At 44.9% G+C, this 27,950-nt stretch overlaps 1 protein-coding gene across 2 annotated transcripts; it reads right to left on the bottom strand.

Moving 5' to 3' along the window:
• Positions 1-114: 114 nt before the first annotated feature.
• SEMA4F (ssemaphorin 4F) lies at positions 115-24,612 on the bottom strand. 2 transcript variants are annotated; one of them, XM_087823657.1, is made up of 14 exons: positions 24,453-24,612; positions 22,072-22,223; positions 21,380-21,439; positions 21,049-21,147; positions 16,039-16,132; positions 6,533-6,652; positions 6,281-6,432; positions 5,482-5,660; positions 5,119-5,266; positions 4,775-4,997; positions 4,527-4,636; positions 4,262-4,422; positions 2,747-2,805; positions 115-2,490 (listed from the first exon to the last, which is right to left on the bottom strand). In XM_087823657.1, the coding sequence occupies exons 1-14, from the start codon at positions 24,595-24,597 to the stop codon at positions 1,880-1,882; spliced, it is 2,313 nt and encodes a 770-aa protein (XP_087679783.1). In that variant the 5' UTR covers positions 24,598-24,612; the 3' UTR covers positions 115-1,879. The 2 variants fall into 2 exon arrangements, with proteins under 2 accessions (XP_087679783.1, XP_087679782.1); XM_087823656.1 differs by lacking the exon at positions 21,049-21,147.
• Positions 24,613-27,950: the final 3,338 nt, after the last annotated feature.

The following is a 27,950-nucleotide window of genomic DNA, read 5'->3' as shown; positions in this document are numbered from 1 at the left end:
GACCCTCCTTCCACCAAATGGGGCTTTAAAGTGATTCCATGTGTCATGGTTATCATTTGGTTAAGCTATATGATTATGGCATAATAGTCCAATATTTTATACAACCACCACCTCTACGGGTATAGATAGTGCTTTATTGTTTACATGTTCTCATTTAATCCTTGTAGCAACCTTGAGGTAGGTATTATTATCCCCACTTTACAGATGCGTAAACCAATGTTCCTAAGTTAGATTATTTGCTGAAGATCATACCCTTATTAGGGCATAGCCACTGATAAGTCCAAACCCAAGGGGACTCTTTTGGGTAATTCACAGGCTGCTGCCAAGGAAAGTCGAGCGGAAAACTTCAACTGGGAAGGGCTGGATCATTCATTGGAGCTCAAGGGTGGGGGCGGGGGGGGTCCCCCAGGGATGAATGAGGCACATTCACAGGCCAAGACCAGAACTTAGCAGGAGAAGCCTAAAGCATCTGCAAGTTGTAAAGCAGGAAGAAGTCTTTAAGTTTGGTGAGAGTCTTCAAATATGCACAGAGCCCAGCTTCCAGGGTCTGGAGAAATAAGACGGCATCCAGCAGCTGCAAGTCCAAGGGCTGGCCAAGAGCAGGTGGGGAGGGGCAGAAGAGCTGCTGCTGAGTGGCACCATCTCAGCTTGGCCAATGGTGTGGTGACTTTGGGGCAGTGGTCATTTAACTTTGTTAAGGCCTTGAGAATCTGATGAAAACCATAAAACCTCCCCCCAGAAAAACACAGACACACATGTACAGACAACATTTTGCATACGATTTCAGGGAGTCCATGGATCCCCACTGGAGAACTGCTTTAGGGCAAGGGTGTCAACCTGAGTAAAGTCACTGATACAAACCTATCTTTATACTCTTTGTATTTCCTATGACTGTTCCCCTTTTGTTGTCCCCTAATATTTAGAATGTTGTGAAATTTATTTATAATGGGAGCCAAGGAAAAGGGGTCCAGCCTACACCAGCCAGAGAAAGAGCAGCTGGGCATGGCAGTGGTGGCAGCCAGGAGGCAAAAACAAACAGAAACATGGGGTCACATGTCCCGCTGCCCTTCCATGCAGAAGGCCACTTTGGGAGTTTTTCTCAACTCATCAGGAGGGTTGTGAGAAGCGATGAGGGGGTAGAGGGGAGCAGTTGTTTATTTCCTTTTAGAAAGGAAAGCCATTCCTTCACTGGCTACAAGGTCTAAAGTTCTGCAGGCAATGCCCCCATCCCAGTCTTCCCTCTCCTTACCCCCAATGAATACACCTGAGCATTGGCCTAATCATTCATGCACATTTGGCCAGGTTTCCTATGAACACTCATATTTACACATGCTCTTTCATGGAAGAAGGAAAACGAGGGTGGAGAGAGATCTCAGGGCAGAGATTCCATGTTGCAACATGGGGAACATGCACTCCCCACAGAGAATTAGACTAACTGGGAGAATCAGCAAAACCACTCCAAAGACTTAGTCAGTGCACAGTGGCCCCCAACCACCTCCACAGCTCCTCCTTCTGGCGAGGGTCCAACCAGAAGGCAAAGTCATAGCTATGTCCTATGTTCCTCCCCAAATTTATGGGCCCCAAATAGTGGGTCAGATTTGAAGGGGTTACCGGGGGTCAAAGAACAAGTGTGGGAAAGTCCTGATTCACTACAGAGAGAAGTTCTGATCTCTCATGGGAATCAGGAATCAGGACTCCGACAAAGGCCTGTCCCGGAGCCCATCCAGGCCCACAGAAGGCAGACACTGAAATCAAGTGATCACTCAAAGGCCAAAGAGAACTCAAAGGTCATGACGGTCTTCAGGCCCAGTGACCCCAGCATCTTAATGGTCACTCCATTCCAGTGCTCACTCATGCACTAGTGGTCATTTGCCCAGTCCTAGATGGATGTTTCATCACATGTGGCCAGAGGAGCCCCAGTTAACCGAATGTGGGCTGGGCTCGGGCAAGGATCAAGCAGAAAGGGTGGAGGGAAGCCACCAAAGCCACTGCCTCTCTTGCCTAGAGCCAGGGGCAGCCGCTCATCTTCAGGAGAGGGAGAGGGAGGATCCTGGCTATAGCTTGTGGTCCCAGATGGCGGCGCCCCCAGGTCCAAGCCCACCTTGTCTCTAGCCAGAAGTTCCCTCTGTCGCCGTCGCTGCTGACGTCGACCAATTAAGAGGAGAGTCAGGGATGCTGCAAGAATCCCCAGGATGAAGCCGGCCAGTCCAGCCCCCACTGTGTGGGCCCGGCTTGAGGGGGCCCTCTGGCTGCCCCATACCAAGCTATAAGCAGCTACCACACGGGCTGCCCCACCCTCCTGACATTCACAAGCATAAGCGCCCATGGCCCCCGGGGATACCACCACCTCTAGCCCATCCCGCCGGGGGGTAAGAGCAGTCACTCCACTGGGCTGGTGCCACACACACGATGCCCAAGCTGAGCTTGGGGAACATGGCAAGACTACATGCGCAGCTGTAGCCACAGGAACTTCAAACACTATTGGTTGTTCTGTAGAGAGACAGCAAAGGCACAAAACTTAGTGAGGCTATAGGCTGGGGGTGGGATGGAGAGAAACACGGGGGGATGTCAGATTTGAGAAGGGGCTATGGAAGCAAAACTAAAAGGGGATTCCCAAAAAGGGTAAGGCCCTGGGTCACTGGCTGCCATATTTTCCAGGGTCCAAAGTTTAAAGTGGGTCCAAAATAGACAACTTTCTAGCATCTTTCCACCCAACTCCACCCACATTTCCCTAAACCAGACAGACCTCCAGGCTCTTTAGGACACAAAGAAGAGACATCCGCTGACTCTATGTCTTGGACCAGCCTACAAAGAAGAGAATATTTGGTAAATCCAGTGTCCACATTCACTTCTACCCTCCTCAGTGCCACTGAGCATTTATTTACTCATTACATCTCCCAGCAACTCATTAATTACTCCTAGAATTATCAGCCAACATGCTCATCATTAAAATTTCCCCCAATACCTCTTATATGCCTCATGATGTTTGCCATGTCAAATTCTACACATGTTCTAGCAGACCATAGAAAATTAAACCTGCACTAGGTCTGTTGGAAAGATGTTTGGTGGTATGCTTTAAAAGAAACATGGGAACCTTCTAGGAAATGTAGCTGACTATCCACACCACAAGATTTCTCTGGGGAAAAAATATTAAAACTATAGGGGTTGTTTGTTTGTTTTTCTGTTAAGAGAAAGGTATAACTTCTCTATAAAAGTTCATCAAAATTTGTGAGGGTCAGTGAGATGCCTGTGTTTCATAAAGCTGCTCATCTCTGGGTAGGAACTCTTTCTTCAACAACTGTTGGTACCTATTAACCTCTAACAGATCTGTTTCAAATAATACAATCCTAGTACTGTCAGGATTTCAGTGAACTGTGTCTGACAGAAGGACAGCAAGACAGACTGCTCACTCTGAACAAGGGAGGGAGGCCAGTGAGACCCCTAGTGGGCTGTCAATAGAGACCAGGTGGAACACATAAAAGCTTCAACCAAAGGTAGACTGTGTTTGAGTGTGAACTCCTTCAACATGAATCGAGGCCCCTGAAATGAACTCTGAGACTGGTATAAATGCATTAAAGTCTCCTGGGCAAAACAAAGCTTGCTTAGTTTAGCTGACAGTGGGGAACATGTGAAGGCCATATGTGTGGCTATAGCCACAAGAACTTCATGGTCTATGTTTTCTCCCTTGTATGAATTGAGGTATGGAGAGTAGAGTGTATAGAAGTACCAGCTTGGTAATTTCTCATATTACAAAGAAGTACACTAGCATATACACACACTTACATCCTTCACACATATATATATGTTGAGGAGACCCTGAGGCTCAAGTACAAAGGATATCCAAGACCAATGAGATTCTTATTTTAATGAATATTAAAACAATAAAGGAAAGAATAAGCACTTGCTTTTGCCTGAGATGTTTCAGAGTTATCCCAAGAGAAACTAAAATACCAGATCAAACTTCTTAACCAAAAATTGATCCCCAAAGACAAGTACTTTTACTTCTGAAATATTTGTAAGTTTAGGGTTCAGTAACATGTATAGTAAATTAATTAGGCTTTGAAATAGGAAATCACAAACTCAGGCTTTGAGGCAGCACGCTGGACAAACAGATGAGTTAGTAGAGACTTACAAACACACAAGGGACACTAAAAGACATAACACACACACAGGGCAGCACTAACAGATGAGAAACTGACAGATGGATAGATGGATCAGAGCCCTGTGACAGCAGGCAAGAGGCCAGGGCAGCCACACTCACCCTCCACTCTCTCCAGCATGGGCCACACATGCTTCTAGCCGAAAGCTCCAAGCACAGACAGGGTCTTGGGCCAGGACGCACTCTGAGCAGCTCTGGAGACGGCCACAGTTGGTTGTGTTCACTTGTGTCACCTCAGTACGGGAGCCAACCAGGAGCCAGCTCTATAGAAAGTGAATGAGAAGGAATACTCTGCATCTCCTAGACTTCAGGGTCACGAGCAGGCTCAGATGTCTCCACACCAGACTCCCCAAAATCTATAACTCACTTGATACAATTTCATATTCTCAACTGGCTGTGGCTCTGGGAATAAGGCCAGATCCTCAAGGACACTGAGCTTGACTCCAATCCGCACAGCTCGGTGGAGGTGTCCATCCTCTAGGAAGCAGGCAGGGGGCAAGACATAATGACATACTGTACCTGTGCCTGGGACTCTGATACCTGTAAGTATGGGATCCTTCCTTGACAAGAGCATGTATGCACAAGATGGACAATGTACTTGGCTACTAAACATACCTGTCCCCAGGTAGAGAACATCATACTCTTTCCCTGAGAGACTGGCCACCCTGTGGGCCACCACTCTGAGATAGACTGTATCTGTAGTGACCAACAGGGGGTGGCCATCAGCTGGGAACACTGGCCTGTCCATAAGGGGATGGTCCCGGATGAAGGTGAGCACACGGTCAGGCAAGGAGAGTGATGAGCCAAACTGCTGGAGTTTCATGTTATTGGTGATGCACTAGAGGAAACATAGGGTGGGTGACAAAGTTTCCCAGGGCCAGGAAGTATCCGTGATGCTTAGTTGGGCTCTTGCTCTAATGAGGCAATTCTGGCATGAACAGCTGCCCCAGACCCCTTACCTCTCCAGGTCTGGGCTGGGGTACTTCATTGTCCATGACAGGCAGTCCCCTATTGCAGTCATGTTTCAGCTCTCTAAAGGGACCATTCAGCACTGTCCGAATGTCTTGTGGTTGGAAGGCACAGACAGCAGAGATGGCAGCCCCCTCCCTGTAAGAGTCACAGGTTGGAGCCAGATTATTTGAAGAGCACTAGGGGACAACTATTCCCCCCATATCAAATGAGATGACCCATGAAAAATGCATGGGAGGTGTGCAGCCTGCTCCGGTGAGAGGCTACCCCCTCTGGAGGAGACAGCACTAACACTGTGCCAACCCCACATATCTCCCACCCTGTAACTCTCTTCCACACCAGGACCCCCTCACCACTGGGAGGAAAAGATGCCATAAAAGATGGGGGTCCCCACTCCAGTCTCAGGTCGAAGAATGGCCATATCCTGCAGGACACTGGAGGCCCGGCCATGCTCAGGCCCTGGACACAGCAGGTCAGCCTTCAGAAAGGTTGTCCACCTCTGCTGGAGGGTCTTCCGGCCCCCAAGGTCCCCCTGGGGTAACAAGAGCATGGGCATTTCTCTTTAGAAGAAGACCAACATTGTAGGGAAAATGTGGAGACCAATATGAGTTTCCCCCAGACAAGGACAGATGGGGAGACAGATGCATAGAAATGCAATGACGGAGATACAGACAGAGTAACAGTGGGGGTAATGATATACGGGTGGAAAGGGTCACAATGACAGTGACTAAGTTCACTGTGCACTTATGAAGTAATGTACTACGTGCTTTACATAACTTACCTCATTTAGGCCTCAAAACAACCCTTATATAGCTAGGCATCATCAATATCCTCATCTGTAAAAATGCTAAAGAACTTGCCCCAAGTCACAGAGGCTATAAGTAGTGGAGCAGGGCCTGGAGCCCAGGTCTGTCAATAATTCCCGCTTTTAACCTCTACACTAGTCCACCTCCTAGGGACAGTGTCACAAGGGTAATTATGGGGTTAAAAGGGCTAGAGCCCTTTCCCCATACTCTTTGAGCTCCCAGAAAAGAAATCATGACACACAAAAAGAAGGAGACAGAGGAGAGATGAAAAGACAGAGACACAGAGAAGAAAAGACAGAGGCCAGGCAGAGCAATGGACAACAGACAGCTGGGATTGGAGTCTCACCGCGCACACACGGGCCACTCGAGGAACCTTAATTCGTTCGTATGAGTCAAAGGCTCGGGAAGTCTCCGTAAAGAAGAAGTAGATTTCCTCGTCTCCATCTTCATCCCCCCACTCGGCTGGCCTCAAGGCCACGGCTGCGACAAAGGCTGGAGCTGGGGAGACCTGTGGCCTCAGATCCCACAGACACAGCCTGGGCTACCCCCTCCTCTTCCCACCCTCTCTGTCCCCACAGCACCCCTCTCCCTCTCCCACCATTAAGCCAGGATGGCAAGGTCTCTGTCCGAATCCAATCCTCAGCACGACCCACAGCCCGGGAGATAATGGGCTCTGTCCCCAGGTAGTTTTTCACAGTGGCAGCATAGAGGACGCCCCCTGCAGGGAGACAGGGAGGAGATGATCTGTAAGAGACCCACTGAGGGAAGCAAAAGGGGCCACAGGCAGAGCAGGGAGTAAAGCAGGGACAGGAACTCTTAGGGGCTGAGCACCCATTAAGTGTTCCACAATCCTAAGCACAGGACAGGCATCCCCTTGCTTAAAATCATCCTAGACATAAAGTGTTTCAGGGCAGGGAGGGAACCAGTATTAAGGGAAAAGTGCCAAGTGTTAATGTGTATAAAGGGGAACTAAAAGCTGTCCTTGTGGAAATCAGGCTGTTTGGTTGGTTTGCTTGTTGTTTTTGTTGTTTTGGAGATTTCTCTAGCCTGTAAAATGCTAATTATACTGCTACTCTCCAGGAAGGGGGTTTGCTTTGCAGCATGTCCCAACCTTACTTAAGTTCTCCCACTCTGGTAAATGCCTGAAGGAACTAGCGTTCTTTCTGAACATTAGTGGGTGTACACTGCTTTGGAACAAGTCACAACTTTAGTGTATGCTATTATCGGTCGGGGAGTTGATCAAAATGCAGGTTCCTGAGAGAGAAGGAGGGGTGCAGCTCTGTGGACTGAATGTGAGAGCACTGTAGCCACTCTGAGTACCACTGCCAAGGGCTCGGACATGCAAGAGAAAACAATTCAGGAGAGTAAAAGGTCACAACCCCTGGGAGTTTTTTGTATTACAAGGGTTCTATAGAGAACAGAGCGGCACTCCTTCATCACTTACTACGTACGAGGCACTGTGCCAGGTGTTAAGCACATCACTGCCCCTAAGAATCGTCATCTGAGTCCAGAAGACAAATGTTTAATCAGATACCAAGAAGTGTGGATGCACAGATACATGCAGGAGCAGAGGAGACAACCCAGCCACATCTGACTGGAGGAGCAGCATCTCAGAGGTGACATCTGAGCTGGGTCTGAAGAATGAGCATTTGTCAGGAAGAAGGACTTCAGGGACAATGATAAACCCATGGGAAGAAGGGAGCCATGTTTAGGGATGTGGGGTACTCCCCCATGGCTGAAGCACCACGGCAATACAGGGGCTGCCAGGCAGGCGAGCAGAGGTGCAGCTGGAGGTGCAGAGATGGGCACCAATTGTGATGAGTCTGCTCTGCCAGGACCAGGAACATGGACTTGAGCCTATAGGTAAGAGAAAAACTGCAGAGATTTTCTTGAAGATGAAGTGACATAATCAGTTTTGGTTTTTAAGAAAATAATGACAGTTAAGAGACCATCCACACAGTGTGGGCAAGAGTGAAGGGCCTGAACTAAGACAGGGGCAGAGGGAATAAAGGGACTGGACTTGGGAGATATTTCTTAGGTAGAGTCCATAACAATATTTGAAAAGCAATGGAATATGAGGTGTGGAAAAATGGAATAAAATATATCTCTGAGGTGTCCAGCTTAGAAGATGGATGATAGTAGATGGTGGTATTATGAACCAAGCCAGGAAATGACAGGAGAAGGCCCATAAAGGAGGTGGCTGAAGAAGTGAGCTTAGTTGTTGGACATGCTAAGGTTGAAGAACCTTCAGGACATCTGGTTGGAGATACTGGAAGGCAATCAAACAGAAGGGGTTGGGCATCAGGGCCAATCAGGAACTTGGGAGTCACGCTTATTAAGTCATAGCATAAAAGTAATACACAGGGAAGACGGAAAGCAGGAAGAGCCCTAGGACACCACCATTTAAGGGGAGAAGCTACTGAAGGCAATTCAGAAGATCAAGTTAGAGAGGATGGAGAAGCAAGAAAGGCTGGTGTGCCAGAAGCTGGTGCGCAGAAACCCAGCAAGAGCCACGGGGCTCACACCCGTGGAGGGAAGCTGTAGAGAGTAGGGCCACTATAAAGGAAAAACAGTCACGCTTGAGCAAAGCTGCATGCCTCAGGCACCAGAAAGATAACCACTATTTTAAAAGCATGCTATGCAGCTGATCAATGATGTTCCTATCTCTCTCTCCCCCTCCCTTTCTCTCTCTGAAATCAATAAAAATATTTAAAAACTAAAAACAAAAAATCATGCTATGCAGAGTGAAACAAAGCCAAGAGCCCTCAGACGGCAACAGTAGAGGGTTAGAAACATCCTTGTGGGGTGGGGAGGGGAGACTATACTATCACTTGTGATAAGTGTTTGTGATAAGAATCCAAGTGTGTTAGAGCCAGGAAGGCTTGGGTAAGATCTTGGGCAAATTAACCTTCCTAAGCCTCAGGTTCCTAGGAGCAGAGCTGAGGCTTAAATGAGATAAACACAGAGCCCCAGGAAGGGCCTGGCCCATGGCTGGCATTCAATACATGTTGGTTACAGCCCCTTATGAACTATCAAGGGGCCTTGTGCTTAAACTGTCGCCAGAGGCAGAGGGACTATAAAATGGCATCCATTTCCTTGCAGAGGTTTCAGGAGGGAGAAAACCAGGCTTGGGGCACAGGTCCTGGCAGCAAATGGAGGAGCAAATGAGCCAATCCTCTATATTTCAAATGGGAAGAAAGGCTGATAAAGAAGCCAGAGTTGGAATGAAACTTTCTTAAGAGTGTTGTACACAAAGCAATCTAAAAACAAAACTCTGGTAGAAGCTGTATCATGCATACCCTGAGAATGGAGGGAGATATGGTGAACACAGTTATAAATATGCCAGGAGTAGGATTTGGTGTTTGTGTGTGAGTGGGGAGACAATCATAAGTATTCCTTCACTGCAAGGACCCAGTGGCAGATAGGTAAAGGGTCCCAAAACTTTCTAAGGGGTCAGTGGAGGCACTCAGCAACTCTGGAGCCTGGAATTGCTGAGGGGCACACTCAGGATGAAATAGCAGTGGGTCACTGACACTAAGGGGCTGCAGAAGGGATCAGACACTTTGGGAGGAAGTAACAGGGTTCCAGGTGTTCCAGGTGTACCAAGAGACTTGCAATAGTCTTAAACACACACACACACACACACACACACACAGAAGGAACAGCAGCCATCAGTCAATGAGGGCAGGAATCTACAGGACACAGGATCACCACATGTCCTAGATTCTCCAGTCTCACTTCCAAGTATTCTGTTGCACTGTCCATATAATAAAATACCCCTGCACGTGCAGTTTTTTGTGATTACTAAATGGATCAAGTCAGTGGACATTTAAATATACATTTGCCATTGGTAAAAGGTGATGTGCAAAAGATAAAGATGCTCACAGTGTTGGGTTCAGTGAACAAGCTGGTTAGAACAAAACATTGGGTACAACTCAACCAGATTTTTAAAGATATGCATACATGTCTGCAGGCATAGTGAAGATTGCTGAAGGAGCTACAACTCTACAGTGTTAATGAGGCTTGTTTCTGACTATGAAATTACAAGTGATTTTCATTTCTCCATATACGCTGGTTTTTGTAGTTAGCATCTTTTAATTTTATAACCCAAAATATTAAGATATTTTCATTTTAGTAATACAAAAAGAAAAAAGAAAGAAACCTAAAAGACTGAAATCTACAAAAGATGAAGAATCACAATTATTTGTAGAAGTCAATCTCTACCTGCTCAGATGTAAAGCCTGTGAGCATAAGCTTCCCAAATGTGTTAGAACCCAACAGTGACAGGCTAGGGTAGTGTCATAGCAATGAATATTTCACTACTTTGGGGTTTCAATTTTTTTTTTTTTAATATATCTTTATTGATTTCACAGAGAAGAAGGGAGAGGGAGAAAGAGAGATAGAAACATCAATGATGAGAGAACCACTGATCGGCTGCAGCCTGCAACCTGGGCATGTGCCCTGACTGGGAATCGAACTCTGATCACCTGGATCCTAGGTCGATGCTCAACCGCTGAGCCACGCCCGGCTGGGCTGGGGTTTCAAATTTTTACTTTCTTATCAAAATGCTCACCTTTAAAGGTTTAAAATAGGAATTATCATTAATTAGCTTTAAAAATATTATTTTTAAACATACCCTGGCCTTCCTTCCTGGATCCACTCCCTTCTCTTCTCATGATCAGAGCTTTGCAGGATAAATAACTGCTACCTTAATAGTCACCATTTCCTTATCTAAAGATTGGGACAGTTAGACACTTTTCTTTAAAACACAGCCTATTATTGGGACATAATTAGATAGGTAGAGATGCAGTGTTTACCTTTTCCTCTGTTGGCTGTATAACTGTCTTATTTCAGTGTGTGAATGCTAGTCTTGGGGCAGACACACCTGGATTTAAGAGGTAGGCTAGGACCCAAAATGCTGGCAAAAAGAAAGAAATCCAAAAGACTGAAAGCTACAAAAGATGAAGAATCACAATTATTTGTGGAAGTCAATCTTCCCAGGTGTGTTAGAACCCAACACTGACAGGCAAAGGAGCACTGCAACTGTTCCAGATGCAACTGCAGTACTCCTTGGCAGATGCAGTAACCACAAGATGCAATGAGACCAAAAGGAGATAATAAAAATCCAGGGCAAGTTCCCAAAGAGAAAGAGCAAAAGCTCCCTCCTTCTGCTCTTCTTGATATAAGCTCTATTTTTTTTTTTTTTTTTTATAGGATGTGATAGGAAGAAACAGAGATGACTGACTGCTATTTCTAGCTTAGGTCCCTAGGTGGGTATGTACTCAGAGGAGGGAACACTGGTGGGGGAGCAGGTTTGGGGGAGGTGAGTGAAGATAATGAGCTCAGTTTGGGGAATGCTGATTTTGAGATTCCTGTGGGACATTCAAGTGGAGATGTTGGGTGTGTGATCTGTAGCTCCAGATAATGTCTGGAAGTCATCAGAATGCAGTGATCAAAACCACATAGAATGAGAAGAGGATTTGGGGTAGAAGTATAAGGAGCCCCAACATTTAAAGATGAGCAGAAGACATTTTAGGCTAATGTGAACATTATTGTCAAAATATTTGACAATATTTCTGAATCTGAACAATGCATAGAGACACTGAAATTATTTTGTTAATTTTATCTCAGTGCAGAATAGATGTCATATCTGAAGACAAATTTTGGAGGCTTTTCCCCCAAAACAATACAAGTACCAATAAACAAATTAAAAGTTGTTCAATCTCACTAATAAAGATTAAAATAAAAAATACATCATATTGGACTTTGGAGAAGGTCACTGTTTGTATGTTTTATTACATATATTACTTGGGACTGACAAGGATGCAATGAAAGAGGCCCACTCATCACTGTTGGTGGGACTAAATGGAGAGGAATTTAGATAAATCCATCATGCACCATAAAAATCTTTACATCCTTTAGCCCAGCAAGCCTACTTTTTGGATTGACTCATACGCAATTAATGAAATTTATGTAAAGACTTTATGTAAATAGATTTTTTCTGCAGCATTATTCATAAAAGCACTAATTACAAAATCTGAATGCATAATTTCATGGGAACAATTAAATTGTGTTATATTTATATGATGGAATAGTATGTAATCAATAAAAAACATGTTTTGAATAATTAATTTCTATGACAAGAAAATGGTTAGTATACAATACTAAGTAAAATATGCATAATAATTCCAATTTATTATAAATACACACACACAGACACACACAGAAGAAAATAGTCTAAAATAATAGTAGTTATCTGGTAATGATTGCGTTGCAAATAAACCTTTCACTTTCTTCTTTAACATTTCTACATTTTTTACAATGCACATTGTAATTTTTATAATTGAAAATGTATTATTTTATTATATTCTATTAATCAATATTATTTTCTATTATTTTCATTACTAAAACCTCTTTTATCTCAAAATACCTCTATTATCTTTAAGGACATTTTTATATCTCCCAACTAGGAATTTTGGTTCTAGTTCTTACCTAATGTTGGCACTATTTTCTACACCATTATTTTCAAAACAGGGCAACAGGGCATAATGAATCAATATTGAAAGCTAGAACTAAATACTGGCACTTATGTCAGACCAAGAAAAATTTAAATTATAACCCTATAAAGTAAGAACTTGAGAGGAAAATTTATGTTGGTATTGACTATAACTTGGATCTGAGACAGAAAGACATGGAGGTTGTATGTCAACTGTCTAAAGCTAGTCACTCCAAACTGTTTTAAAGTGATTCCTGATCAGTTACATCAATTATCAGACGAAAGCTATCCTTGAATTCCTTTATCTGGAAAAAAAGACTTGAGACCTTCTTGAAAATGTTCTTTCTTTTTGAAAATTTTCTTTATCATACGATGACGATATTTTTCAAATTTGTGCCCTTGAACCACATGCTAATGCAAATCCACTTGCTGAATGGAATACAGAGAAATTACAAGCAGAAAGTTGAATGTACTTAAAGTTTACTGCTTAGAAAAAAGGAAGTATATTAAATGATTATCTTAGATTGTTGCAATTGAGAAGTCATTTTTATGATAAACAACTTTGTAAAAGCAAGAGACATTCACAGCCCTGGCCCATGTGGCTCAGTTGGTTGGGCATCCTCCTGCACAGTGAATGGGTACTGGTTCAATTCCCAGTCAGGGCAATGCCTGGATTTCAGGCTCAATTCCCTGTAGGGGGGCGTGTAAGAGGCAGCTGATCAATGTTGCACTCTCACATTGCTGTGTTTCTCTCTCCCTCCCTTCCTCCCTCCCTCCCTCTCCCTCTTCCTTCCTCTCTCTCTAAAAATCAACTAAAAATCTTTTTTTAAAAAAGAAACATTCACAACCACTTTCTTTCTTAATGACTCCAATGACTGGCTCAGAGTTTTGCCAAACATGCTTGATAAAAAGCCAAGAAAAATAAACCATTGATTTAACTGTTTTATTTAAATACGTATGAGCACAAACAACATCTCATCAATTTCAACTATAGATGAATGATAAAAACGACAACCCAAATATTGTATTTACTAGATATATACTTATGTTCACTTTCAAAACATTTATATTATTACTTTTCAGAAAAGGTAAGTCATTAATTATCTGACTAAAAGTGATTTAATTTATATAGCTTTTATGACTTTTCCTATGAAGTCATGTATAAGAAAAAAGTTTCATTGTTAGATCTTACATTTCAATTTTTCTTTTTCATAAAATATTATCCAGAAGTGTAGGTAAAAATTATTTTATAACAAAGTCCACAGCAAAAGTCAGTGAAGAAAGAAAAAACAGTATGATGAATGATGCTGAGTCAACTGATTAGCTATCTGGGAAAAATTAATTTAGATCTCTATTTCATGTCATTCATCAAAATAAGTTACAAATAAATCAAAATGTTAAATGTTTGGGGGGAAATTTTTAAGAAAAAAACTTTTATCTGCTCTCTGAAGGATTTAACTTTAAAAATATAATTAGAAAGGAAAATGTGTAGATTGAAACACTAATATCCTACCTGGTCATTGGCCCAAGAATGTAAGCAGAGGACTTATCAGAGGAGAAATAAAAACAGTACTAACATGAAAAATGTTCAACTTCTCTAGTATTCAAAGAAATACAAATTAAAACAAGGTACTGTTTTTAGCCTCACAGATTTGCTCAAAGATTTTTTTTCTTTTTTTAAAGAATAGTTTATTGCCCAGCCAGGCATGGCTCAGCGGTTGAGGGTCGACCTAGGATCCAGGCGATCGGGGTTCGATTCCCGGTCAGGGCACATGCCTGGGTTGCAGGCTCGATCCCCAGTCAGGGGCGTGCAGGAGGCAGCCCATCAGTGACTCTCTAATCATTGATGTTTCTGTCTCTCTCTCTCCCTCTCCCTTCCTCTCTCTGAAATCAATAAAGAAATATTTTTTAAAAAAAAGAAAAGAATAGTTTATTGATTTTTAGAGAAAGAGAAAGGGAGAGGGAGAGAGGGAAAGATCAATGTGAGTCCACAACATGGATCAGCTGCCTCCAGCATATGCCCCCACCACCACCACCACCACCACCACCACCACTGGGGATGGAGCCTGCCACTGGGGCATTTGCCCTTGACCAGGAATAGAATCAGCAACCTCCTGATGCATAGGACAACGCCCGACCAATTGAGCCACACCAGCCAGGGCTCAAAGATCTTTCAAAATGACAACACATTTTGGTGAAATTTATGTGAGAGAAAAAAAAACAAAACCAGAAACCTCTCATTTACTGCTGATTTAGAGTGTAAATTTGTACACTCTTTCTACAAACCCAATTAGCAACAGATAATGAGCCATAAAAGGCTCACACCCTTTGATATAGTGACTTATTTCCAGAAATCTTAAGGAGATAATCTAAAATAAGAACAAAAATTTATACACAAAAATCTTCATTACAGTGCTAATGGATAATAGCAAAAACTTGGCAGTAAACTAAATAAAACTAATTTATATAAATGATTTCTAATTATTTAATTAAATTTCTGTATGCTCACAGGATGAGTAATAGCATGGTCTCATTAAAACTTATACAGAAATTATACAGAAATGCCTATGATATAAAGTTACATGACAAAATTCAAAATTATGCCCATGTAGCACGGCATTTAAAAGTTTTATAACATACACACTCATAAAATTTCTACTAACCTGCTTGTTTGACACTATCATGAGAAAATGGCTGGATTCTCACTGAATTTGGAGGGTGCATGTGGAGTCCTCCAATCTAAAATACAGGCTGTGTGGCATACAAACAACTCACTTTGTGGCTACCAAAGAATTAAGCAGTCATTCTCCAGAAAAGATTTAGACATAAGCTGTGAAAGAAACTTTCAACACTTGAGTAACAATACATGGCTTGTTCAAAGGAAGTAACAGCATGTACTTATTCAATAGTCATTACCGACTCCTCAGAGCAAGGAAGGACTGGCCAACAAAATATGCATGTGCGTGTCTATGTGTCTGCACACACATATTACAAATGGACAGAAGGAAATATCCTAAAATATTAATAGTGGTTTTCTAAGTACGGATACTCTAGACCTGTGCTAATATAGTAGCCACTATACACATGTGACTATTTACATTTAAACTGAAATTACACACAATTTAAATTCTTTCCTTCAGTCGTCCTAGCCCTATCTCGGGGGCTCAATAACCAAATGTAGCTAGTGGCTACCACATTGGGCAGTGAAGATACAGAACATTTCCATCATCACCCAAAGTTCTTTTGAACAGTACTGTTCTACAAGACTTCATATGTTCTTTATACTTTTTCCAAGTGTATTACAATATGCATTGTAGTAGACTCTCTTATAAACAGAAAAAAAAGGAGAAAAGAAAATGCAGCGTACAGAGGACACACTCATACCAGAGGTGCAGAGAACACATTCTCTAGGGAGAACCCAGGGAAACAGTACTCTGGAGAAAAGCAGGGCACAGGCACGCTGGGAAGAACAGGAAAGGCTAGAAAGAGACATGGGAGTGACAGACATTCCTAGGAGAGGAGAGGAAGGACACAGAAAGTCCAACAGCAGGGGTGGGGAAGGAAGCAATTATACCAAGAAGTCACAGGTTCTTGTCTCTCCCACTCACCAGCCATTACAGCTGCTGACCGCTGAGCTGGCTCAAAAGGACATTTCCCCCGGCCACTCTCAATTCTTTCAACCTGCTGGAAACTGGACACAGCCTACAGACCAGAAGGGGGCAATTGGTTTAGGGGTCACAGGAGGTTCATGATGAAAATTACAAAGATGGTCAGATGAAAGAAAAGCCCAATTCCCATTCCTCTGCTATCACCCCCATATTCCTAGCCTGTTACTCCTGATTCTCCCGCCCATTCCTGCATTTCCCATCTCTGCCATCCCTCTTTCATCAGTTTATTCCTCTTCCTTCAATTCCCCTAGTACCCAACAACCACATGCTCTGATGAAGGAACACCTAGGATGAGCCTAGATGACAGGGAGAGGATGAAAGGCAGATCTTTCCTCTGAAATGGTGCTGAATTGCAACTGGCTGGAGAATGTGCTACAGGGCAGGGAGGACCAGGGAAAACAGCAGGTCTCCTGAGGTCTGAAGCCCTTAGGAAGGGTAAACAAAAGGAGAGACTGATATAGGATCATCTGAAATCCAGGGGTCTAAAGAGAAGTGCCATCCTCTCCCTACTCCCACCCCAAGGATGAAAGATGTGACCAGAGTCAAGGATACAGAGAATGGGGAAGAGCATCTGCAAAGTCAGTGAAAGGTGAAAATTTGAGGATTTGCTAATTAAATGCCTTCCTCATCCAGGGACTCCAGAAGGAGTGACTTGGGAGGGGGCAAAAGGTATAAAAGCCAGCCAGAAGTTACCTTAGCTAAGCTTCATGCACTAAGAGAGGCTCCAAGATAACATTTAAAAATAGAAATCAGAAATGATTTCAACCTAGGACTGACAGGGAATGTTAACTGTGGCTGGTTAGGAATCAAAGCTATGGCATAGAAGTGCCAGGCATGATATTTCTGGGACACAAACTAGTGTGGACATATGGTATTGCTGGAGCCTAATAACCTGGATGGTAGCTGGAGTTGCAATTGTAGATATATGTCCCCTGAGCATAAGCACACTACTGGCTCATTTTGACTGCTTGTCTATTTGTGTAATTGGAAAACAAGGTTTTATTTTATGGAGAGAGTCTTAATGCCTGTTAAAATCAGATGTGATCTGAGGTTCCCCAAAAGGTTATATTGGGTCGAAAGAGTTTTCGGGAATGGAGAACCAAGCACCTTAACTGTGTGGCAGTGGGAGCATCTTAGCCTAATGAGAAAGATGACAGTTCAGTGAGAAATTACCAAGATGTTTGGGCACTTTGGAGACAGGGTTAAAACCTGCTGCTGTGGCCCTCTCACCTCAACTATGGCAGTAACCCCTTTCCGCCACACTGCCTAGCCTCAACCCCAATTTACTCTACATATCCACCCCAGAATAATATTCCTAGACCATCAGTCACTGACTTGATTAATTTTTGAGCAAGAGAATGACAAAATGGCTCACCATTGCCTGGAGTAGAAACTCTTCAACCCAAATTAGTTATTCTCTAATACTTCTTTAAATGAACTCTTTCGCCCAGCCAGACATGGCTCAGCAGTTGAGATTCCACCCTGGATCCAGGAGATTGCGATTCGATGCCCAGTCAGGGCACATGCCCAGGTTGCGGGCGCAATCCCCAGTCGGGGGTGTGCAGGAGGCAGCCGATCAATGACAACTCTCTCATCATTGATGTTTCTATTTCTCTCTCCCTCTCCCTTCCTCTCTCTGAAATCATTACAGATATATTTTAAAAATAAATAAAAAATGAACTCTTTCTTCTAACCAAACCTGGCTCACCTGTTATTCCTAGAAAACAAATTACGTTTTCCCATCTCTATGCCTGAAACTACTCCCTTATATTTCACCAAGGACTGAAAAGGTGATCCTTTTCTCAGTTTTCATTCTCTTTAATATTTCCTTTTTGCTACTTTTGACTCACTTTCCTCCTTGAAATACTCTATTTCTTGACTTTCTTGAAACTGCACCTTCCTGGAGTCCCTCCTCCTAACTGTTGTTTTTCTATCTCCTTTGGTTGTTTGTCTTCTTTCTAGTCCCTAACTATGAACCCTAAAAAATCTATCCTTAGTCCTTTGCACATATACTTTAAAGCTCTCATTTTTTCTTATACTGCCAGCCAAATCTACACAAGTCATTCACCAAACTCTCCAAGTCTAAGGTCTTCCAACTCTAGTCCACGTTTGCACTTGACTGCTGGGCTTCCTCACAGATGGGTTATCAGTCCCTTAAACTCATCATGTCAAAACTAGCCCTCTTCCAGTTTCTCCAAGTAGAATCATTAAGTAATCTAGGTTTGTAGCCTTTGAGCAAGTGAGCCTCCTATTGACTAAACAGGTTATGATTACTGTATGGTCAAAGTGACATTTAATAGGGTCTGAAAGGGGCAAGATCACTCTAGTACATTCTCTCTCTCTGAATGTTGAGATTCTTCATTGTGTCAATCAGCACATCAGTTGTGGTGAAGGAAGTCCCTCAAGCTGAAAGCCAGAGCTAGGTAGGAAGGCTCTCACTGAGCTGCAGGGCTGGAATCCATCCTTCTGCCTTGGCCAAGGACCTTTCCCAGGTGGTTGAGGGGGGCAGGGGCGGGGAGTCCCTGTTACATGAAACAGGTCAAATGTCACAATAAGTTAAAGCCAGGTAAGGTCTTCTGTACTGCAGGTTAGGCTAGAGGGTCAGGGTAGTGGAACAGAGCCAGACAAAGCTGGGTTTGAATCTTGGCTCTGCCTCTGCTAGATATATAATGTTAGACATGGTACCTAACTTTTCTGAACTTTCATTTCATTGCCTATAAAATGGAAAGAAATAATACCTAAATATTAGGATGTTGTGGTGAAAATTAAACTTAATCATGAATGTAAAGTACCCAGCACCAAGCCTAGAACAGATTACTCAACTGAATGTGAAGTCTTATTTTCACTGTAAGTCTAACACTTTTCTCTATTAACTGCTGGAGTTCCCTCAACAAAACAATTAAAACATTTTCCTCCAATATCTGATGAGCTGTCACTGAAGGGCAGCACTCCACACTGTTGGAACTGATAGGTCCAGTACTTGAACTTCCTTTTGTAAGAACCTTCATTTCTCTGAGCAATCAACTCTGAGCAAGTGGTTGTGTCTGGAGCAGCTAGTTAGCTAGTCAAAGCTCTCAGAAAACAGTTATGCATAGTCTCAAAGTCATCAGTCTGGGACATGAGTTTCAGCACTAAGGATAAGGAAAGAACTTGCTCAAGTAGATGGGTGTTGCCAGATAGGATAAGACAGGCAGGAAAAGACAGAAGAGAGCATTCAGGAAGTCTAGTGGGCAATCTTGATATGTGGCCTGAAGGGTTAAGCAGCTGCTCTTTCTGTGCCCTATATTCTCCTACAAACAAGCCTTGAAAAAAGGATAGCCCTGCATTTCATGAGCCTGCTAGATAGGAGGGTTCAGAAGAAGAGCTGAAAGTTGTGGGAGTGTAGAACACAGGCCCCTGGCTTCGCTCTTGGTGCTGATGTTCCTTGAGAGTGGACAGGGGTCCAAGTCACATCAATCCTGACAAGTATGTCCAGAACATTTTCTGTCTGGATACCTAACAACCATTAGAGTCCCACCTCAGACAGCCAAGGAAGAATAGAAGGCCCTGGGAGATTAACTTGGAGTAAGTCTATTCTCTATAAGCCATGGTTGGTTGATATTCATATCCATGGGCTCTCTGAGTCTGCGCAGGCCGAAAAAGAACAAGAATGGCAATGACAGTTCTGCTGCTACTTTGTGAGCTTTGTGAGGACTACAGGAAACTAGATAGTCAAAATTACCTGATAGAAGATAGAGATTTTCAATACCACCCAGGCCTAGGAACCCTTCCCACAATGACAGGATTAGGGAGCTATCCACACCCAGCAAGGAGTCCATCACCCACATTATGAAAAGGATACATCATAAACCCAACTAAACCCAAGGGCAGCCCATAGGGACTGGCTGTATATCAAGCATATACAACTAAAGCATTCTAAGCCAGAAATATGAGGATGGTCTTTAGCAAAGAGAGGTTTAGAGGTACACACTAGATCCAAGTGTATACTGAAGACTGCAGAAGGGTCAAGTCAAGATAGACAATTAAAGATCAGGGTCAGGAAAAGGAGTCATTTCACTCCCTCCTATTGCTCTACGGAGAAGGAAGGGAAGTTACTGGATGGGAAGGACAAGTGAAGCTTTCAACTCATCCCAGAGCCTTGTCACAAACGTGTGCTCCCAGAGGAACAGTGACTGACTACTGGATAACTGATGGGAAAAGATGAGGGTTCAAAAACATTAAGACCCTTCCTTAGATGTCACCAGTCCCAGGGACTTTTGTTGCCATGACTAGCCTAGATGTGATTAGGGGTATATATGTCCCAAGCCTGCCTGGATGTAAAGCTGGAAATGCCAGGGCTTCGGCAGCAATGAACAGGACCTAGAAGAAAACGTGGCTGACACAGTGGCCACCTTGAAGGCAAGATCCAGAGTATGGTGCCAGCAGGAGCTACATTAGAGGGCAGTGGCCTCAGAAGCCCATGAGAGCAGAGGGTCGCAACCCACATAGAATGGGGTTGGCAGTGAAGGTGGGCAGTGGTAGTCAGAGTTACATGCTATGGGAGGAAGAAATAGGCATGGACTGTGCTGATTAAGAAATGGACCCAGAAAAAAAAAGACAAAGAAATTACCCAGGCTGCCTGGACAAAGCACACACAGGAACAAGGAAACATGAGTCACTTACTAGTCTCTGAAGTCTCTCCCGGATTTCTCTTCTCCCCAGCCCAGCTAGCATCCCTAAACTTCCTTCACTGTCCCACTACATCTCTCTCTAGACTTTATATAACTTACCTTCTACAGACAACCTCCCTCCCCACCCTTTCGTACCCTCCTCCAGTGGCAAAGGCTCCACCCTGTGAGGACATCCCTCACCCCCAATGCTTATCATGCACAAGGGTTGCCTTAAGCATCCCCCCCCCCATCATGGTCACTCACAGAAGACCCTTCCCATCCTCCCACCCCTGTCACTCACAATAACCCCGCACTTCGGATCAAAAGCGAAGGTGCCACAAGTGAGGAGGTGAGAGGCATTGGCAATGGCGAGAATCTGGACAAAATTGTGACATTCGTCCTGGGGGTCAGAGATGGTTAGAGAGAATCAGAAGCAGCAGGTACAAGGAAAGGTAGGGTAGTGTCAGGCCAGTTAGATGCAGCTCTGGGATCAGAAATGATGGGTGATGATATGGTGTTAGAGTCCCTGCCTGGGCCCACTGGGGTAGCAGCACTGCAGGGGACTGACACAGAGTCAGGGCTGGGCCAAAATCTCAACTGACACTCAGGACAGGGCCCAGATTTACACCTACCTCCGTCTTGCCTTTCTTCCTACAGTTCTGTCTGTGGGCCTCAGGCACCATCCAGTCAATCTGAGAAAGGAGGAATGATCATTTCTCCCAGATTCTCCCCCAGTTCCTCCCAAGTCAGGGTAGGTAACACAGTCCCACTACCTCCATCAATTTGGCAACTTCAGAGACAACCTCCCATCCCCCAGAGCACTGTTTTTAAAACTGGAGTTCTCCAGATATTAATGAGTAATGAAATCAATTGTGAAATCATGACCAACATTATTTTTAACAAAATATATATATATTTTTAACAAAGATATATCACATACAGGAGAGTAGATATTGGTTCAAGAAAGCTTTCTTTCAGTATATACTTTGTGTATTGGGTCAAAATGTTACCATATATTTCTTACTGAGGAGAGGTCAAAAAAGTTTGAAAGCTATTGTCCTAGGGTAACGTGATTCTAATGATTTCTCTGCCCAATGTCACCTAAAACCTGGTTACTGTGGCCTCTGCCCATCATGAACCTCCCTCACATCCTCCCTAGTCACCAGGACCCCCCAATCACTCTCAGCTGAGATCATGTACTTGATGACCTCCCCTATTCATTTTCACCAGCACTTCTCCTCCTACCACAACCCCCCCCCCCATATCTCATAAAACCATAGATCTAATCACATGCTCTGAAGTCCTCCCCACTCTCATCTCTCACCCTGTGGGGTCTCTCCCCTGAGAAGGGCAAAGATAAAGCAAAGATGGTGTCCCGGGCGCCGACATAAAGTGTATGGGAAGCAGGATCCACAAGGAGAACAGAGTAATTGTATGTCTGAGGGACGGTGAACCGAGTGAGACAGGAGTCAGCTTCTGGCAGAAAGAGAGGGTGAGAGGGAAGAGTGATATCAGCCATTGCTTCATAAGTGTTAGATCCACAAGGGCAAAGCCAAAGGGGCCAATTTTTGTTTCCTTCCAAGTACCATTTATTTAGCAGCCATCAGGGGCAAAAAACAGAGCCTGACAAGCCATCTAATTTGCCAAGAGATAGATAACTGATGAGGCCAGAATATTTAGCACACAATCCAGTACAGTATACTTTTTCTATAAAAATAGAACACTTTATTAAAATAACAGCATAAATATTAAGTCTGTAATTTCTATTCATAGCAACATGACACACAATTTGAAAATACCTAGAGAAGGTACAAGTACTTTCCTCTCTAAATTTCCCCTTTTTAAAAAAATCACTATTTAATAATCACTTATTTTTATTTAGAAGGGAAATGCTTCACTCTTTTCACTAACACATTGGGAGACTACCTCCTCTCTCTCCCATAGCCCCTGACCTCCTCCCACCTCCATTCCACCCAAAGAAGTAGTAAGTGTAGTGGGCAAGAGTATATATGCTTTGGAAATGGATCAGCCCGAGGTTAAATCTGGCTCTTTCACTTACCAGCTGCATGATCTTGAGTAAGTTACTTGCCCTCTCTGAGCATCACTTTCCTCATCCATATATACCACCATCCAGGATTGTTGAGAGAATTAAATGAGATAACATATGTGGAAGCATCTGACACATACTACATATTTCACAAATCATTCCTTTCTTCCTTCCTTAAGTATGAGCTCTGTTTTGGCCAAATCTAAATCTCACATTGGCATTCAAAATTCTTATCTATTTAAAGATTATAACGAATATGTTAGCATAATTTACCTTCTTAGCTCAGCGTCTGGCTCCCTGCACCAATACAGCTCTACTCTGCCTCACCTGCTCAGCTACCCTCAAGAAAGACCAAATGGCCCCCAGCCATTCATTCCTAGATCTACTGATGTATAGAGCCCCACCCATCTTCCCACACCCATATTCATGACGGTGCTGTCTCTCTCTGGCGCAGAATAAGCCCTGGCTCCCCCAACCTCCTTTTGTATCCCCAGCTCTGCTTCACTTTGCCATCTAGACCTCTCTGGATTCCTGGACATCAACCCAGCCTGGCAACCTCAACTCTATGTTGTGGCTATTGCTCCAGCACAAACTGAAAACCCAGGCTCCGACCACAACTTTGTCTTCTGGATTCAAAGCATCCCTATATGTCACTGGTCTGAAGTTTAGACTCTAAATTGGTATCACCCAGTTGCGAGTTTTTGCCAACAGGTTGTACGCTCGGCTTCGCTGGTCCTGTCCACCCAAAGTGCTAACACTCAATGCCCATGAATTCGAAAACAAGATTCTCTGGCCACACTCCTGCCCACCTCAGCAGAGGGCCTTCAAAGGGTGGCTCACTCCAGTGACCCCTTTTATCCTTGTGGCATCCCCTGGCTTCTTGCACATCTTTTTGAAAGCATGTCTCCTTCCTCACCTTTTCTTTCTGAAGGCTTTAAAAACCACCTAAACAGAATTTTAAGTCAACTCACTGAATGGTTTCCCAACATGCAATGCAGGGAATGGGTAGAGCGAGCAGGCAGCGTTAGGAAGTTAGGGTTATGACGGATCGGATGAAGGGTGAATGGGAGTTGGTGTGAGAGATGGGAGGGCTGCGAAGTGGGTTAGGGAAGATTAGGGCTGTGAGCAGGGCAAAAGGGGGTGGGGGGGAGAGAGGTGATGACTTGGGAATGAATCTGAGAAGTGGGAAGATGAAAACGCTGAGCTGGGAACCAGAAGCATGGGTGGTTGGAGGAGAATGCAAGATCTCTGGGTTTGGAAGCAGGATGGGAGTCAAACTGACGTGACCGACACAAGTGCAGGTCTGGTAAGAGGGTGATGAGGGAGAGAAAACTTCGAAAAGGATGACCTCGGGCAACTCCCATCCCCTCCCTGGGCCTCAGCGTCCGCGTCTGCACCAGGACCCGCTTAATTCTCCCGCGGTTCGGCGAATAAGGGGCCTCCTGGGCGTGTGTCACGGGAGCTGAGGCGAGAGGCCCGGGACGCGGTGGCGCAGCACCTAGTGGGCGTCCCGCCTCGATCCGGGCGGGTGTGGCCACCGCGGGACGCCGTGCGCCGCGCGGAGGGGCCCGGGGCGCGGCTGCCCGGGTGGTGAGGCACCTGCGGGCGGGGCCTCGGCGCGGCGCGAAGGGCTGAGGGCGAGGGCGCCCGCGCCTTACCGGAGATGGGAAGCGAGGTCCTGGGCACCGAGCGGGGAACGCGACCGGACACCGGGCCGCTCAGCACTGCCAACAGCAGCAGCGGGAAAAGCGAGCCCGGAGGCGGCCCGGGGCCCGGGCGGGGCCGCGCAGCAGACGCCGGCATCTCCGGCTCCGCCTGGCGCCGGGTGGGGCGCACCAGACTGTGCCTGCTCACGGCCGGGGCGCAGCGGGCCTCGGTCCTACTCGTAGATGCTCGGCCAGGCTCGGCCTGCAGCCGGCAGATGAAACGCAACCAGGCTCCGCCCCTTCAGGAGGGAACCAATGGCAGTGCTGATTTTCTCCTCCGGCCAATCGGGGTTGAGTGGAGAGCGAGGCTAAGGATATAAAATGCCCAACCCAGGTAGACGGGGAGATCGGCCCAGGTGTAGGTGGAGCGCTTCCGCCAGATTGGGCCTGAGGCGTCCTCCCTGGTGTAGTCTAATCCGGAGAAAAATTCCCGTTCAACCAGGTAGAGTTGAAGACCCAGAGTAACCCACTGATGAGGACCAGGGCGCTCCTATCCCAACTGGATTTTGTCAGAGGGACTATAGGAATCAACAGCAAGTAAACAAAAATGAGTATGAGGAGAGAGGAGCAGACCCTCATGGAACTGTGGAGATTTAAATTGACTTCGAAGAGCTTCCTGAGGGAAGGCTAAACTCTTAACTTCCATGAGGGCGGGGACCATTGTTTGCGTGTCCACTGTACCCCAGGCCTAGCATAGTGCCTGGCACATGGTGTGCCCTCAATAGATATTCATTGAATAAAAGAATGAGTGACTCAATAAATGAGTGAATGAGGTAGAAGAGAAAGGTTAAAGCCAAGAACACGATGGAAGTGCCACTGGAATGTTTCGTGGAGGGTGGGGGAGGGGAGGGTGACTGACGAGGAAGTGACAGGTTTAGCATCTATTCTCCACCGAGATCCAGAACTCTACCAAAGGCCAAGGAAGGGCTGTGCCCCGGCTCCCCGGGGCTTGGAGACCGGGGTCCTGAGGTGCACCCTGAGGTGGACCCTGAGGCGAGCGCCTCGCTCCGTGAGCCGCAGGCCTGAGGGGGGCGCCTGCCGCCGCGCAGGCGCGCGCGGCGAGCGGAAGGGCCAGGTAATGGGGTCTTTGCCCCGCACAGAAAGGGAGGGCGGCGGCGCTTCTCCACGCCTCGGGGCAGGAGACGGGCTGAGGAGGGCCTCGCGGAGGAAACGCGAGGGAAACAGAAGCCACCTCCTAGGTTGTGCTTCTCCAGCTCGCGCCCGCCCCCAGGCGGTGTTGCTAGCGCCGGCCCCGGGCGGGACTGACCCCCGGAGGCCAAAACCCACCGCGGGTCCGCCTCAGCCCCGGGAACACGTTTCTGAGGAGACCAGAGGTCAGGCGGACACTGCCTCCCGGGAGCGCTCTCCCAAGCCTGGGAACTGGCCACGCACGTGTCAGGCGTGGACCTACGACCCACGACACATTGAGGGGCCCACGAAAATGTTCTACCTTCTTGTAAAGTCAGAAGGAAAACATGAAAGAATCAAAGAAAATGTTTTGATTTTTTTTTTTACGTCAGAAAAAATGAAATTTTTTGAGCCCGAGAAAATCTATTAATTTTTTTTTTTTTTTTTTTTTTTAATGAAAAGAGGATCCGAGAAGACAAAAGTGCTCAGGATCCACGAAATGTTTAATTCAGCGTTTAGCGCTGCGGGAGGGAGAACCATGGGATGATTTATCACACATAAATTGCCCCAAAAGCTATAAAAGCATGGTCTAGGCGCTTTTATGAGGGCAGGTAAGGGGCCCTAAACTATTAAGACCTGAAGTCTGTTACCTAAAGGATGAGTAGGATTAAGGAAGGGAACGCTCAGAAAAGAACACGACAGTGGGAACCACAGTGAGAGGCCCACAATTTGTGGACTTGAAAGGGGTTCCAGGGGTGGGGTGGGGTGGAAGGGGGCTGGGCAAGGGATAGCATAGCGTGAGGATGGAGAGTTGAAAAGGAGACAGACACATACAGAATTTCGGAGCCAGAGTAAGGATTTTGGATTTTGTCCCAAGGGTAACTGCAAACCACTGAAGGGTTTTTAGTAAGGGAGTAACCTGATGGCTTTTGGTGGTTCAAGGCCCAGTTCCAGGTTTAACCAGCTTGCAGGGGGACACCAGTTAAGTGAGTGTTCTTGGCAAAACGGGAGTGTATAGGATAGGGTCAGATATAGTCAGATGCTGCTTAGTACTATGCCCAGACCCATCAGAGCACTAATTGATTATGCTTGAGGATATAGGGAAGAGAGCTGTCTCTTACCTCATTTAAAGTACAGCCTTAGAACTGCACACAGTGTGGGATCTAAAAATGATTACGCAAGCCAAAACCGTTCAAAGTGATCTTAATAATCAATGGGAAAAATTATATTTGTTCCAAGACCTCTCAAAATTGTTGTCAAGTGTTTAAAACTCTCTTAACGGTCAGTTATAAGTATACAGGGAAATGAAAAAAATAATAAAACTTGCATGTATTTAGCACACTGTAATTTAAAACATTAGGAACATTGAGAATTGAAGTGTTTTATTTCTTTGTAAAAATTATCAATAGTAGTTTGATAATAGTGCTTGTGCTTGTCTTCTTCTCAAGGCATAACTTAGGAGAGAGCGAGCATCTGTTCTATGCGTTAGTAAATTGTTATACTCCTAAGTTTGGATCAGCTTCCAACACTTTTTCCTTTGTGGTTTAATTTTGTAAAGTATCTCCAAGAGTTCCTCTAATATGAAGTTTTTTGCAGTGGCATTTTGTGTGGGACATCTTTTTGTCAGAACCACTTTTTGTTGATAAGTTCATCCTCACTAAGTTCCTTTGGCTGTTTACATAGTCATCAAGTGTCATTCTCAATATTCTCAGTCAGCTCTTTCTTCTATAATCCCATTTCCGTTTGACTCAACTTTCAGTATTATATCACTTGCCATTCCTTTGCTACTCTTTTATCCTTGTTGGCCAATTCCCTCTTTGAGCTATCTATTCTGTAAAGTGTCGTGTGGATTTATCACTAGGCGACAAGGAGGTAAAATAACTATACGTTTTGCTCGCTGTACTTAAACTGAATAAGACCAGTCCCTGACAAACTTAGAAAGAAATGACATAATTGATCACTGATCATGATGTGTATCTGTTATTTATGTAGTGATTTGTGGTTTGAAGAGTCAGCTGTGATTTGTACTTTGGGTGATTGCTCACAGTATTCTACGGTAACTGAATTTTTTTTTTGAATTTTTTTTTTATTTAAAATATTACAGATGTCCCTTTTTCTCCCCAATGATCTGTTCCACCCCATCCCTTCTCCCTCCCCAGTCCCTCTCCCCACTATTGTCCGTGCCCTGGGGTTGTGCATATATGCATATAAATTCTTTGGTTACTCTCCCCCTCCACCCACCTGCCCTCCTTCATCCCTCTGACATTCGTCAGTCTTATCTATGCTTCCATGTCATTGAATCTATTCTGTTCATCAGTTTAT

The sequence above is a fragment of the Miniopterus natalensis genome, chromosome 13, assembly GCF_054644295.1.
Source record: "Miniopterus natalensis isolate mMinNat1 chromosome 13, mMinNat1.hap1, whole genome shotgun sequence".
NCBI lineage: Eukaryota > Metazoa > Chordata > Mammalia > Chiroptera > Miniopteridae > Miniopterus > Miniopterus natalensis.
Note: the sequence above shows the minus strand (reverse complement) of the source record. Positions and strands in the feature narration are given on the sequence as shown.